The following is a 12523-nucleotide window of genomic DNA, read 5'->3' as shown; positions in this document are numbered from 1 at the left end:
CATCCTCTGCTGTCTTACCCACAGCTGGCCCACCAGGGCCCTGATGACCAGGCCCAGCCTGGCCCTCTCCCTCTGCCTAGTACCCCAGCCCTACCTCACCAAGGACCCACATTTGTTCTGGACTGTGGGCTATGCACTGTCCCCACAGGCCTGCACCAAGCACCGTCAGATGCCTTCCTATCCCCACCTCAGGCTATGCACTGAGGGGCCGTGCCACATGACTGTGATTCCCAGACCAAGAGAATGAACCTGGTTTTGGGTCTGCCCCACTCCCCCTCTCCCTCTTTGAGGGCCCCAGGCTCAGACACCCAGCCCAGAATGACCCGTACCTTTGAATGCCTCCAGCAGGTGCTTTCCCATGTACCAACAGGCAGTTTCAAAGTTGGGAAACTGAGTCAAGCTGCCCAGTTTCAATCTTCTTTCCACTTCATATGCCCTGGAAGCCACAGAACAGAACTGTCAGTGCATGGAGCTCCAAGTAGGCTATGCTGAGGCCACGGCCAGGCCATGCCAGGCCTTGACCCTACATGGCCAAGGTACACCAGGGGAGCACACTAGGGTGACTGCCTTAGGCGGAGCTTAGCAAAGCCCAGGAAATGTGGCAACAACCTTCAATGACCCAAATCACCAGAAGACTACCCAGCCCTACCCCCAGCCCCTCAGGGCTCCCTCCCTATCCTTCTCCACAGCCCAAGGAGGCCCATTAATGCTGACAGTGATGCCTAGGGCCACTCACAGGTTAGGCCCATCCAGGACTCAGGCCAGAACCTGTCACACCAACTTGGCTGAAGGGGACCCTGCCAGGCAGAACCCTGAGAACAAATGACACTGTGGACACTACCTCATCTGCATCTCCACACTTAGGCTGTGTAGGAAATGTCCCGCAAAGGCCAGGCAATCCACAGGGGTGAGTGTGGCATAAATCCAGCCTGGAAGAAACAGACAGGGAAATGGCCAGCTAGCCTCCGCCTTGCTCCCATGCAAGCCTGACACAGGTTCCAGCTCCTGTCAGCCATCACTTGGTGCCCCTACCTTCCCTGGCTGCCTACCAGCGAGAAATTCTCTGGCCTTGGCTCCACCCTCTGTGGGGGTTGCAGGATAAACCATATCTGACATGGTGGTTCAATCCAGCCCTGCATCACTCAGACAGGGAAACTGAGGCCAGGGAGCCAAGGCATGAGCTCAGGCCACCCATGGGCAGCACTCAGACCATGAAGGTGAGCCTAAACCCCAGATCACCATATGGAGGGGCAGGACGGGATGGAGGTGGGGCTGCCACAATCCCTGGAGTCTGCAGTTTGTCCCCCAGTTATCCCGATGGACAAAGCCATAGCCAGACTCTCAGAAAAACCACAGATCTTCCCAAAAGAGCTGATTGTGAGGAAGCTGAGTAGGGAAGGAGGGACCTATCCAGAACTATGAAGATGACAAAGATTCAGAGGCTGAGAAATCAACTGAACTCTGAGGACCTCTTTGGATCCTTATTTAAAATGGGGAAAAAAATTTTAAAAAATTAGAAAATCTGACCACTGATTGGCTATTTGAAGATATTATGGGCTTGCCATTAATTATTCATTTTTAAAGACAGGACATTCAATTATATACTTTAATAGGAAGGAAATCTTTCAGATAGTGGACTCTATGGATGCAAAATAGGAGATCTGGGGCTCACTCTCTTGCTCTGGTTCCAAATATCCCTTAATAAACAGTCCCAAACCTGCAGACATCCACTTCCCCCTTCAGGGCCAGCCTTGCCCTCTTCAATGCCACCTTGGGCTAAGCCAGGTCTCCTGTGCCAGGAACCTGACCATGGGGAGTCAGGCCCCGAGCCTGGCGGGCTCAGGTGTTGACCAGAGTGGGGCCGCACCCTGCCCACTGCTGGTCTGTGAGGAGTGGGCTGGGTGGGCAGCCAGCCAGGGACACAGTACAAGGGAGGGAGGGAGCAGTAATGTGTGAGGAGGTCAGAGAGGGGCCGCTCACCTGAGGGGATAAAGAGGGTCTGCCCCTGCTTTACTGTGCACTTGTAGCACTTGTCCACCTGGTCGGCAAAGAACATTTCACTATGGTTTGCAGCTGACTGCCAGCGCTCATACAGGGAGATGTTGGCCGAGGCTGGTCTGATGAGATAGAAGATCTTCTCGCCCTGCCGAGAGAGCCCGTTGGCAAAGTCGCAATGCCAGGAATGTGGAGGGAGGACTAACTCTGGGCTGGGAATGCTGGGGTAAGGGGGCAGGACAGAGCTTGTCTGGCACAGGGACAATGCAACTTGGGGGGCCTGGTGATGGGGCTTGACTCGGACAACATCCTGCCCGGGCCCCATTCCAGCTGCAATGCTGCTTTGCAATTCACAAGTCTGCCCACTGGAAAAGCTCTAGGTACAGGAACCCTGGCATGGTCAGGCTACAGCTCATATCCCCAAATGCCATGATTCTGAGACACTATAAATGGTATGTGTATGTGTACCCAAGGAGAAATAAGCCTGCAACTAGCCATGCAGCAAGTTCTATGAAGCTCTGCTCTGGAGAGATGCGAGGCTCATAGGCTGGATTAGGTGGCTCACAGGCTCATAGGCCACCCTTTCCCAAGCAGCCTCACATAGGCCCTAGGTAGAACTCTGCACCCAGAGCCATGAGACCCTCATCCTCCTGCACTGGGTGAAGATGGTTTCAGAGAACACAGTGGCTACTTGCTCAGAGCCTCATAAAGCCAGGATTGGCACCCAAGCTCAGCACCCCAACTTAAGCCCCTACTAGTTCGGAGAAACCCAGCTTGTGGATTATTGAGCCCAAAGCTTAAGGTTCCTGATGTTATTTGCATCCCATTTTCTCTAGCTTCCCTCTTTGTTTCCAGTGTTCAGCCCCCATCCCTCTGTGTAGCTCACATGCTCCAGCCCACTCAGCTGGCTTCCATGTGACCCTGACTTTGGCCGATCCCTTTACCGGAAGTCACCCTTCTCTGAGCACTTGTCCCCATGGGCCTCACTCAACTGTTAAGGAGCTTCAATTCCATGCATGTCACTAGTCCCAGACGCACTTCTACCCAGCCATGTCTCCATGCCCCCTGCCTTTGGGTCAGACAGCTCAGTGTCCCTCCTGTGCCTAACTTCCTGGCCACTCGGGGCCAGGAAGGAGCAAGGGCAGACAGTCTTGGGGACAGACTGTGCACTATCAAAGGCAAGATGTGCACTGTGGGCCATGCCCACCTTGAGCACGTGATACCAGGCAGAGGCGCCCCCAGAGTCGATATGGAAGTCAGTGTAGCTGTCCTTCACACAGATCAGGCAGTACTTGGTCACTTTGGGCTTGGCCAGCAAGGCATCATCAGGCCAATAGTTTTCCACCCAGGACAATTTCTTCACGATGTCAGGAGGTTCCACAAAGCTGGACATTCTGGGGACAGGACAGAAGACTGGTTAGCAGTGACAAAGCCTGATGCTCCTGGAGTGGGAAAGCTATTGTGACATGTATCCCATACTCCTCTTTACTTCCCATGGGCCACATGGCATTGCTCCCATCTTAGAGATGGCCAGAGGGCAAACTGAGTGTAGCTGCTAGCTGTGTCCACTCAGGTCAGAACCGAACTCCCTCTCCAAGCACTGCAAAGCGGGTCACTCTGGGTTGGCTAGCAATCACAGGATCCTGAGAGGAAATCCTTCTCACGTACAGCCCAGCTGCCTCAGCCACAGCTCTCCACAACAGGGAGCAGGGAGCCTGTGACTCCGTGCCATATCAAGTCACTGTCAAATCCAGCTGACTTGAGCAAGCTGAAGGCAGCCTAGGATTCATTTCAATGTCCCTGTCAAAATGTGATTTAAAAAACTGTCTCCACATCAGAAACATCATACTCAGCAGCAGCTGGGTCATGACATTTCAGTCACCATGGAGAATCAGGTTGTGGAGTTTTTGCTGCCTCAGGCCACGTAAGGGTCCCTCATGTCTCCATCACCCCAGCTGAAACTTCTATGATGTCTTTCATATCTCTGTCTTGATTTCCCCTCGGAGGCCACACATACTCAGATAAGAATCTCTGTAGTGAATCCCTGCAATCTGATGGTATCTCGACATCTATTTTAAATACAACTGGACCTTCCTGTGCTGCGACCAGGGTTCGGCCACCCTTGCTGTCCCCAGTTCTCAGGCTCCTCCATGTCCTCAGTGCAACTCATCCTGGTGCCAGCCCAGAGACACCTCCCAGGGACAGCTACCTGCAGTCTACTTCATGGCTCCTGTGACCACCACAGTGCACAGACTGTGCGGAGGTGCCACTATGACCCCCTTTTTGTCATAGTGTGACCCCCTGGAACTCATGCCTGCCTCCTATAAACCCACAAACTAAAATTCCTTGCAGGAATCTGTTTAGGTAATTCCCTGTCCCACAGGCCCCTCTCTTTCTCCCTATCTGTGCTACCTGACCTCTGTGTCTGACCTCCAAGTGTATGACCTCCAGGCTTGCCACGTGCTCCCCAGGACCTGTAAGTAGGAGTTCCATCTGTATCCCTAACCAGAGGAGAGCTCTCCACCTCAGAGACCCAAAATCACAACACAGCCACAAATCATAAGCCCTGTCCTGCTACCCATCCTCAGCAGCCTCAGTCACAAACCCTCACCTTTAAATCTCCAGTGTGTTGCAAACTGGCAGCCTCTCATCTGCCCCCAGGGGTCCTCAACGCCCCCCAGGTGATGTCCAGAGTGCACTGTTGCCCTCAGGGGAGGGTCCCCTGCTGGTTGGAGAGGGTCCCTTGTAGTCCAGCTCCAGCCTAGGCCTTTGCACCCTGCACAGCACAGGGGCCGGCTCCCCCATCTCCTGATGCACCCCTAAGTGCCCATCTTTCTTGGCTTGGCCAACTCCTCAGCAGTCAAGCCAGCCCCTCTCTGCAATGGAGAGGATCCCAACACCCCTGTGAGCACCCAAGGCTGCCAGGAGTGACAGTTTAGATGTGATACATGCATCTGAATGACGCACATCACCCTTGACCCACTGCACAGTGGACACTCAGAGGCAGTGGACCCTTAGAGCTAAGCCAGACAGCCCATGGGATCGGGCCTGACATTCACAGCCTGGCTGATGTCTTGGGGACGACTTACTGATGATGTGGAGGCCTCCCTCTCAGGTGGTACAGAATGGGATCTCAGAGCTTGCACTGTGGCCTGGTCCATTAGAATGCTCTGGTACATAACAAAGGTTATCTACAACCCCCAACAGTCCTTGGATGGGGCTGGGGGGTGGGCGGGAGGCAAAGGGGTGTCCCTGGCCTAGGTGAAAGCCCAGGCCAAAGCACCATCTTGCCCTGACAGGGACATGACTCAGCATGTTCTTTGGTACCAAAGTAAACACAGTGCAGAGTGCAGCCTTGGAGAAAATCCTTCCACTGAGTACTTCTCTGCTGTCATCTACCCCTTTTGCCTCTGCTGTCAGGAAACTCAAAAAGAACCAGTGTCTAGTTATACTCCCTTTCTATGGCTCCTGGCACAGTCCTGTATTCTTTCTTAGTGAGGTTTTTGATAGTTCTTTCACTTTTTCCAATTGCACATGTGTTATCTTGTGTGCTTTCCAGAAGCAGGGAAAGTGGAAGTGATGCAAAAACAAAACCCTCCCTGGCCATTCATGGCTGTGAGTACTCTGAATCTTTCCCAAGGGTCAGCAGGTGGACAGTGGGATTGAGGGAGGGGTGGAAAGGGAAGGTGCTGAACACAGCTAGTGCACAGTCCTGGGAACAGGGAAGGGCCTGCACATGACCAGCCTGAGGGAGGCACTCCACCCACAGTGACTGTGTGCTATGGCAACAACACCTGGGACTCAGCAGGACAAGGACAACAGGGCCTTGTAACCCAAGGAAAGCAGAGAGCTGAGCCAGGACTGGAAAGGCAGGGGAAGTGGGGCTGTGGCCCAATGACTGTGAGCATGCTATAGATGTGTGATGAGCATGTCATGACATCAGTGAGTGTGTCCATGAGCATGTCAGTGAGTACAGTATGTCCCAGCGTGCACAAGTGTGTGTAAATGTCATGTTATTGTGTGTCCATGAATGGTTCATGAGTGTGACTATGTCTCAAGAGTGTGCATCCTGTCTCTGGGAGATGGGTGGAGCCCAAACCAGGAGGATTTCCCTTTCTTGCTCCTTGTTTTTGTCTGAATTGTCCACAGTACCTTATTTTCTCACGTTCAAAGAGAAATAGCAAATGGTAGCCGGTGTCAGGTCTAGTATTCCATGTGCCCCTGAGAGCAGCCCACAGCAGGGAGAGGTCCCCAAGCCAGGCACTGCAGTACCCACATCCAGGGTAGCCCTGTCACCTGGTGTCGGAGAACTCAAGGTTGGTGACATTGAGGACCCGCTTGCGGTTGGTGCTGTAGTAATAGTCCACAAACTCCTTTAGCTTCATCTTGCAGCCCTTCTGCTTGGTGACATCTGTTACATCCACACTCCGTTCTGGCCCTGGGGAGGCAGAAGGAGGGTGTGAGCATGTGAAGAAGGTAGCATGACCTCTCTCATGTCTAGACACGTGGGGTGGACACTGCATGCCCTCAGCTGCCCTTGCACATGGCAGCAGCCACTGAGGATGAGGAGGTAGACCCTGAGGCTTTAGGTGCTAGCATCTTCCCTGCTACCATTCCCCTTGATTCAGAGTGCCTGAGGTGCCCATCTTCCAGTGGCCACAAGGACCTGGTGACACTTTTTGGTGGTGGATGTCAGGCCTCGGCAAGGGTGGCCAGGTCAGCAGATTAAACACATAGATGTTTATGAACAAGTCAATTTCTGCATAGTACACCCTGCATAATACATGGGCCACACCTACTCTTGGAACATTACAGACAAGATACTGCATTTCTATTGTTTGGATAAGTGTCCCCTAGGCCCATGTGTTAAATTCTCAATGCCCAGCCTCTGGTGCTACTGGGAAGTGGTGGAAACTGTGGGACGTAGGGCATAATGTAAGGTCCTTAGATTACTGGGGTTGTACCCTTAAAGGGGATTGTGGGACCCTGGTCCCCTCTTCCTCTTGCTCTGCCATACACTCCTGTCATGATATGCCACCCTCATCAGAGGCCCAAAACTATGGGGCGAATGGATCATGGACTAGAACTTCCAGAACAATGACCCCAAATAAACTTTTTCCTTACATTCATTGTTTCAGATATTTTCTTACAGTAACAGAAAGCTGACTTATACAGGGACCAACTCATTATTCTAAAAACTGATCAACTGATAAACAGCTGATAAGGAAAAGTTTGCCAGCACCAAATAACTAAAGAGTATAAGTTCTTTACAGAAGACCCAGGATCAGCAGAGGGAGTAGAAGGACAGAACGACAAGGTATTTGTCCCTTGACAGGGTCCAGAGTGCCTACTCAGATATGAGGTAAGGAAAACTGGGGTTGCCAAGGACAGAGGAGGCTGGGTGCCAGTTCCCACCAGCCATTGAGGTATCTATCACCAGAGGTCCTGATGGACAATCCTGTCTGCACACCTAAGCAGGAAGGAGACTTGCCAAAAACCTGAACCCGTACCTAAGCAGGGCTCAAGGATCACGTTTACAGGAAACTCCTGGGACACAGGCACCTACTAGGCCACACCACAGGGACACTGACAGCCAAGTCTCTGGTACAATAATTTCTGCTGGGCCCACAACCCCTTTCTCCAACAAACATGAGATGGAAGGGGGTAGGGGCTATCACAAAGGGAAAGGGACTTCCAGCACATCGAAACAAAAAAGCAAGATGTAGGCCTTCTTTGAATTTTGATTCAAACAGCAAGATGTAAAAAAGGTATTTTTGATGGAACTGGGAAGAATTAAACCAGGTCTTACAAGCTATGAAGGAATTATCGTGAATGCTGTAGAGTGTGATGATGCATCTGTTCAAGCTGTATACTGCAGTTTTGTGGGCAAAAATATGTATATAAAAGCATTTGCAGGCCGGAGATTTAGCTCAGTAGTTCTGTCGCCTGCTTTGCAAGCGCAAGGACCTGAGTTCAATCCCTGGTACCAAATTAAAAAAAACAAAAAAAGCATTTGCTTTTAAATACTCCAAGGGTGTGAGGGGTGACAGAAAACAGGCAGAGAGCTGGTGGGTTTTGCGGCCAGTGCCAGGTGCAAAGGACTTGCTGTGCACTTCTTTTGTTTTGTGTGGGCTTAAAAAGGTTTATTTTAAAAAGAGAGAGAAAGAAAAGCTATTGTTCTAAGTTCTACTTTCCTGCAGGAACTGGTATGGAGGAGCCAGGGCCCCTATGGGTAGGGGAGCCAGAGCCTCAGTGGTTCTCAGAGCTGGGGGTGGGGTGCAATCAGCCCCCATGTGGGAAGAGTTTAAAAGATGCCCAGAACTGGTGGGAACTCACTAGAAGCAGCAGTTCTCGCTGGTGTTCCTCACCGCCACAGGCAGCCCTGGGTAGGTAGCAACCAGGCATGGTACAGGAAAGAGGGATGGTGGGCCACTGAGGCAGAGCCTGGGAGCCCCAGAACCTTCCGGGCAGAGCTGCTGCACAGCTGGCTACCAGCATGGAGGAGCCAAGCAGAGACTGCCAGGTGATCCTGTCTGTACACACAAGTGCACACTGACCCATTGGCCAGCTCTGGCCAGGGCAGCACCAGCCACAGCCAGTCTGCCCTCCTTCTGGAGAAAGATGCCTTACAATGAATCTTCTGTAGACCCATGATACCCAACTCCCAGCCCAGGAGGAAGCCCTCCTGACCCTCTTTCCGAGCTGCCCTACAGCCCTCTGGCCCCCTCGATGTAGACATGCCCTTCTGCATTAGTCTGTGAGCTCCACCTAGGTGGTCCCATGGCCTCATCTCCTTGCTGAAATGGAATACAATGGCTTCCCAGGTGGGTGCTGCTATGTGTCCCATGGCTCGCTCCCATAGATGATCACACTGAGTCCCCCGTAACCTCCAGGTTGGCCTTCAAAGCAATAGTCAAGTGGACAGCAGTGGGGTGACTTGTCTGAGCCTAGCCCAGACTCTCCCATGCTGCGTGTGTGTCTTCAGGGCTTTCTCTCTTCTCCCTCCATTCTTAGGGACCGCCACTAACACATGCACTCCAGAAAACATGTAGGCCTCAGAGCCCAGCTGGATAGCTGCCTGTCCCGCTCGGGTCACTTCTGGGCGTGCTGACCCCCATCTGACACACAGTCACCTTCCTCCACCCAAATGGCTCCAACTTCTTGTGTCAGAGGGCTGTGGCTGCCCATGGACATGGGATAGCAGTCACCAGTGGCATCAACAAGAGTCCAGAGGAACCCAGGAGAGGTGGCCTGGGCAGTGAGAAGTGACTGGCTGTGGAGCTGAGGAGGAAGGCCAGTCCCTGGATGTCAGCCCCCAGAGTCTCAGCATATGGCAGGAACATGTGACCCAGAATAGTAGAATTCACAGCTTGGAGAATCAAGGGGTCCCCAGACCAGCCCCCCATAACAGCCAAAGTAACTGAGCAGAGAGGGACCTACCAAGGTCCCTATTGTCTTGGGAGGACCCAAGACCTGATCTAAGAGCCCAGAACAGAGCCCTGAGTCTCACCTGATTATGTCACGTGCAGGACACAGCCAAGGTGTGGGGCTGGTACACACAAGGCAATCAGCAACCCCATGGACCCCACAAGATGAGGCAGTGCAGCACTTACCCACGTAGTTCTCAACATCACTGACGTAGAATGTGGGGGCTGGTACTGCCAGGCCCAGCCCATCTTTCTTGGGGACAAGGATGGGTTCGGTGAAGCCATGCTCCTCCATGTAGCCCAGAGTGAGCTGGCTGCCTGGCACACGGGACACCACGTCTTCAGCACTGTGGGGGGGGTTGCAGGTCAGACCCACGCCATGGCCATTGGCACTGGTCCAGCCTAGACAGGCCTTCAGCAGGCGAGGCCTAGCAGCACCTGATCCCACGCCTCCCAGGCCTCTGGAGAAGGCCACGGCACCACACTGGGGCCACAGGGACAGCTATAGGCTGGCAGGGTGTCCCTGCCAAGCTCCCACCACCTGTGCCCCTGCCCCCATCCACATTACACAAAGAGATGGAGGCAGGGCCACAGTGCTAAGAGACAGCAAGACCTCCACAGCCCTGCAAGCCAACCACCTTCCCACACGGCACAGAGCGGCAGAAGTCATCGTGCCTGGGGTGGGCTCCCTTTCCCACTGCCCACCATAGCCGAGCCTAAGCGGAGGACAGAGTAATGTTCCCATTACCCCTAAGGTGGGCTTGGGCATGAGGCCTCACTGCCCAGGATGGGCCATCCTGGGAAACACATCCAGGAAGAGCTCCCACAGAGGGACCACTGGCCCCAAAACAGTTCCTACTGGCCCCCATGGCCCTGGTTCACAGGAGCCCAACACAACATCTTCAGGAAACTGTGGCTCCTGCTTCTGGGTCCTGGGGTAAGATTCCTCATCTGGAGCCATAGGAGCTGCCCAGCACAGCCACCCCAATCAGCAGACCTGACCAGGCCTCTGTTTCCCTATTGCCCTGATGAAGCTGTGAAGCACAACTCCACACAGCAGGAGCACCTTCCAGAGGCAGGACTGAGGAGGGCATGAGCTGCTAAGTCTGAAGACGGAGTCTACCCCTCAAGAAGGGACCCAGGGGGGCCGGGGATTTAGCTCAGTGGTTTCACTGCCTGCTGTGCAAGCGCAAGGACCCGAGTTCGATCCCCGGTACCAAAAAAAAAAGAAGGGACCCAGAGGCTCCATGGCTGGGAGGGCCACGGACAAAGTTGCATGGAGTCAAGGGCAAACCCCAGGGCCCTTGATTCCATTCCCTCTGTCTCCCTCCTGCCCCAGAGATAGTGGCAGTGCCAGGGCCAGGCACTACCAGACTGAACACAGTGACGTCATGAGTGTCCAGTCTTGGTCTGTCCCTTATTGGCCACTACTGCCACCACAGGGCCGAGGAGATAAGATGGCCCACAGGAAAAGGGAGGAATAACTTAGAAGACGGATGTGTCCCAGCAATCTCCTAGGAGCAGTGGGGGCCTCGAGAAAGCCCCACTGTGCTGGGTGTGGACCTGCCCTGGGCACTTAGCCCTGCCAGAAGACACCAGGAACAGGCCGTGTCAGACGAGCACATCAACTCACACCTGGAAACGCTACAGGGAAAGGCAGCAGCATATTAAGCAGAGGCGTGGTGAAGCCAAAGAGGAGAGGCAAGGACTACTCCAGCAAAGACCTCTGGAGGTGTGGGATGACAGGGAGCTTGGAGGCCAGTGGGCCTGTCCACCCTGGTCATGGCTCACACTGCAGGCTCAGAGCACCAGGGAACCACAGAACAGTATCAGCAGGGCAGCAACACAGTCTACAATTCTGACCACTACTGCATAGACGGGACCGCAGCAGGACTATGGTGGGAGCAGGGTGACCATTTCAAGGAAGGTCAGTGCCTCAGGGCGTACCTGAACAGGTAGACAAGAGAGACAAGGGGGGATTCATGAGATCAACACATCTAGTGCTCGATCAGCTGGGGCTGAGGGAGCAGAAAGAAGCAAAGATAGGTAGATCGGGGATTGGTGTGTAGGAAGAGCAGGAGTGAGGGCAAGAACCAGACCAAGAACTAAGCTAGGGACATTATCTGGTGTGAGATACATGTTGGATTCTCCAGGGGATGTACCAGATGGGTAGATCGGACAGGTCAGGACTAGAAGAGAACCAGAAGCTGGAGTTAGGCTGTACATCCTTTGGGGGCCTAGAACTGAGTTCCTGGTAGGCAGTGCCTCAAGGAGAGCAGTCATCAGGAGAGGAAGCAAGCAGGTGGGAGGAAAACAGAACTTCCACGAGAGAGGGCTACGATGTAGTATTGCCAAGAAGTCAGTTAAGATCAGGAGAGAAGAGTGTCTGCTGGTTGGACCACATGATAATAGCATTAAGAATAAACCAGTACCTAGAAATGTCTCTAATTTCTCATTTTTTATGGCTGAGTAGTACTCCATTTTATTTTAAAAAAACACATTTTCTTTATCCAGCTAAATGGATGCACATTGAGTGCATCTTAAGTGAAATAAATAGGACACACATGTGTACAAACCAAATAGTTTCTCTAGTGTGAGAAACTGAAAGTGTAAATAAGGACTAAAAGGTTTAATAGATAATGTGAAATAGGAAGAAAAGGGGCAAAGGGAAAGGGGGAGTGGGAAGGATAGAGGAAAGAAAGGAATGGAATTGCTATGAGAAAATGAAAAAATGGAAACAAAGTCTCTGTAAATAGGGAGGGATGGAGAGGTTGAAGGGAGGGGAGGGGAAGGGGGAAAAATAAGAACGAAGAGAGATTATGTAAAGGTACAAATTTCCAATGATAAATGTCAGTATATTGTATACCTAAAATGTACCAATAAAATTAATTTTAAAAAAAGAATAAACCAGTAGGAGTGAATGCAAGATAAGGAAGAAGAAAAATGTAAGTAGACAACTGTGAGAAGCTCAGGGAACACCAAGCTCCTGCCAAGTAAGGTTTGGAAGCCACCAGAAGTCTCCCATCTAACAGAGCCAGAGGCAGAAAGCTACCATGAAAAATGACTCCCCTAAAGAAGTGTGCCTCACAAAAGGAAGTGAA

The 12523-nt window shown here is 52.5% G+C and overlaps 1 protein-coding gene across 2 annotated transcripts in view; it reads right to left on the bottom strand.

Annotated features, from left to right (window-relative positions):
• Phf2 (PHD finger protein 2) overlaps nt 1–12523 on the bottom strand; it is a 99341-nt gene that overhangs the window by 18074 nt on the left and 68744 nt on the right. For both annotated transcript variants that reach the window (XM_087205945.1, XM_087205946.1), the window contains exons 4-9: nt 9609–9769; nt 6292–6433; nt 3203–3389; nt 1981–2143; nt 842–929; nt 330–436 (exon numbers count right to left, since the gene is read on the bottom strand). In XM_087205945.1, coding sequence (XP_087062071.1) covers nt 330–436; nt 842–929; nt 1981–2143; nt 3203–3389; nt 6292–6433; nt 9609–9769 — 848 coding nt within the window. The remainder of the gene's footprint in view (nt 1–329; nt 437–841; nt 930–1980; nt 2144–3202; nt 3390–6291; nt 6434–9608; nt 9770–12523) is intronic.

This window comes from Heterocephalus glaber, unplaced genomic scaffold (assembly GCF_053883595.1).
Source record: "Heterocephalus glaber isolate CG9 unplaced genomic scaffold, H.glaber_assembly_v1.0 deba00000621, whole genome shotgun sequence".
Classification (NCBI taxonomy): Eukaryota; Metazoa; Chordata; class Mammalia; order Rodentia; family Bathyergidae; genus Heterocephalus; species Heterocephalus glaber.
The sequence above is the reverse complement of the archived record's forward strand: the minus strand, read 5'-3'. Positions and strand labels throughout refer to the sequence as shown.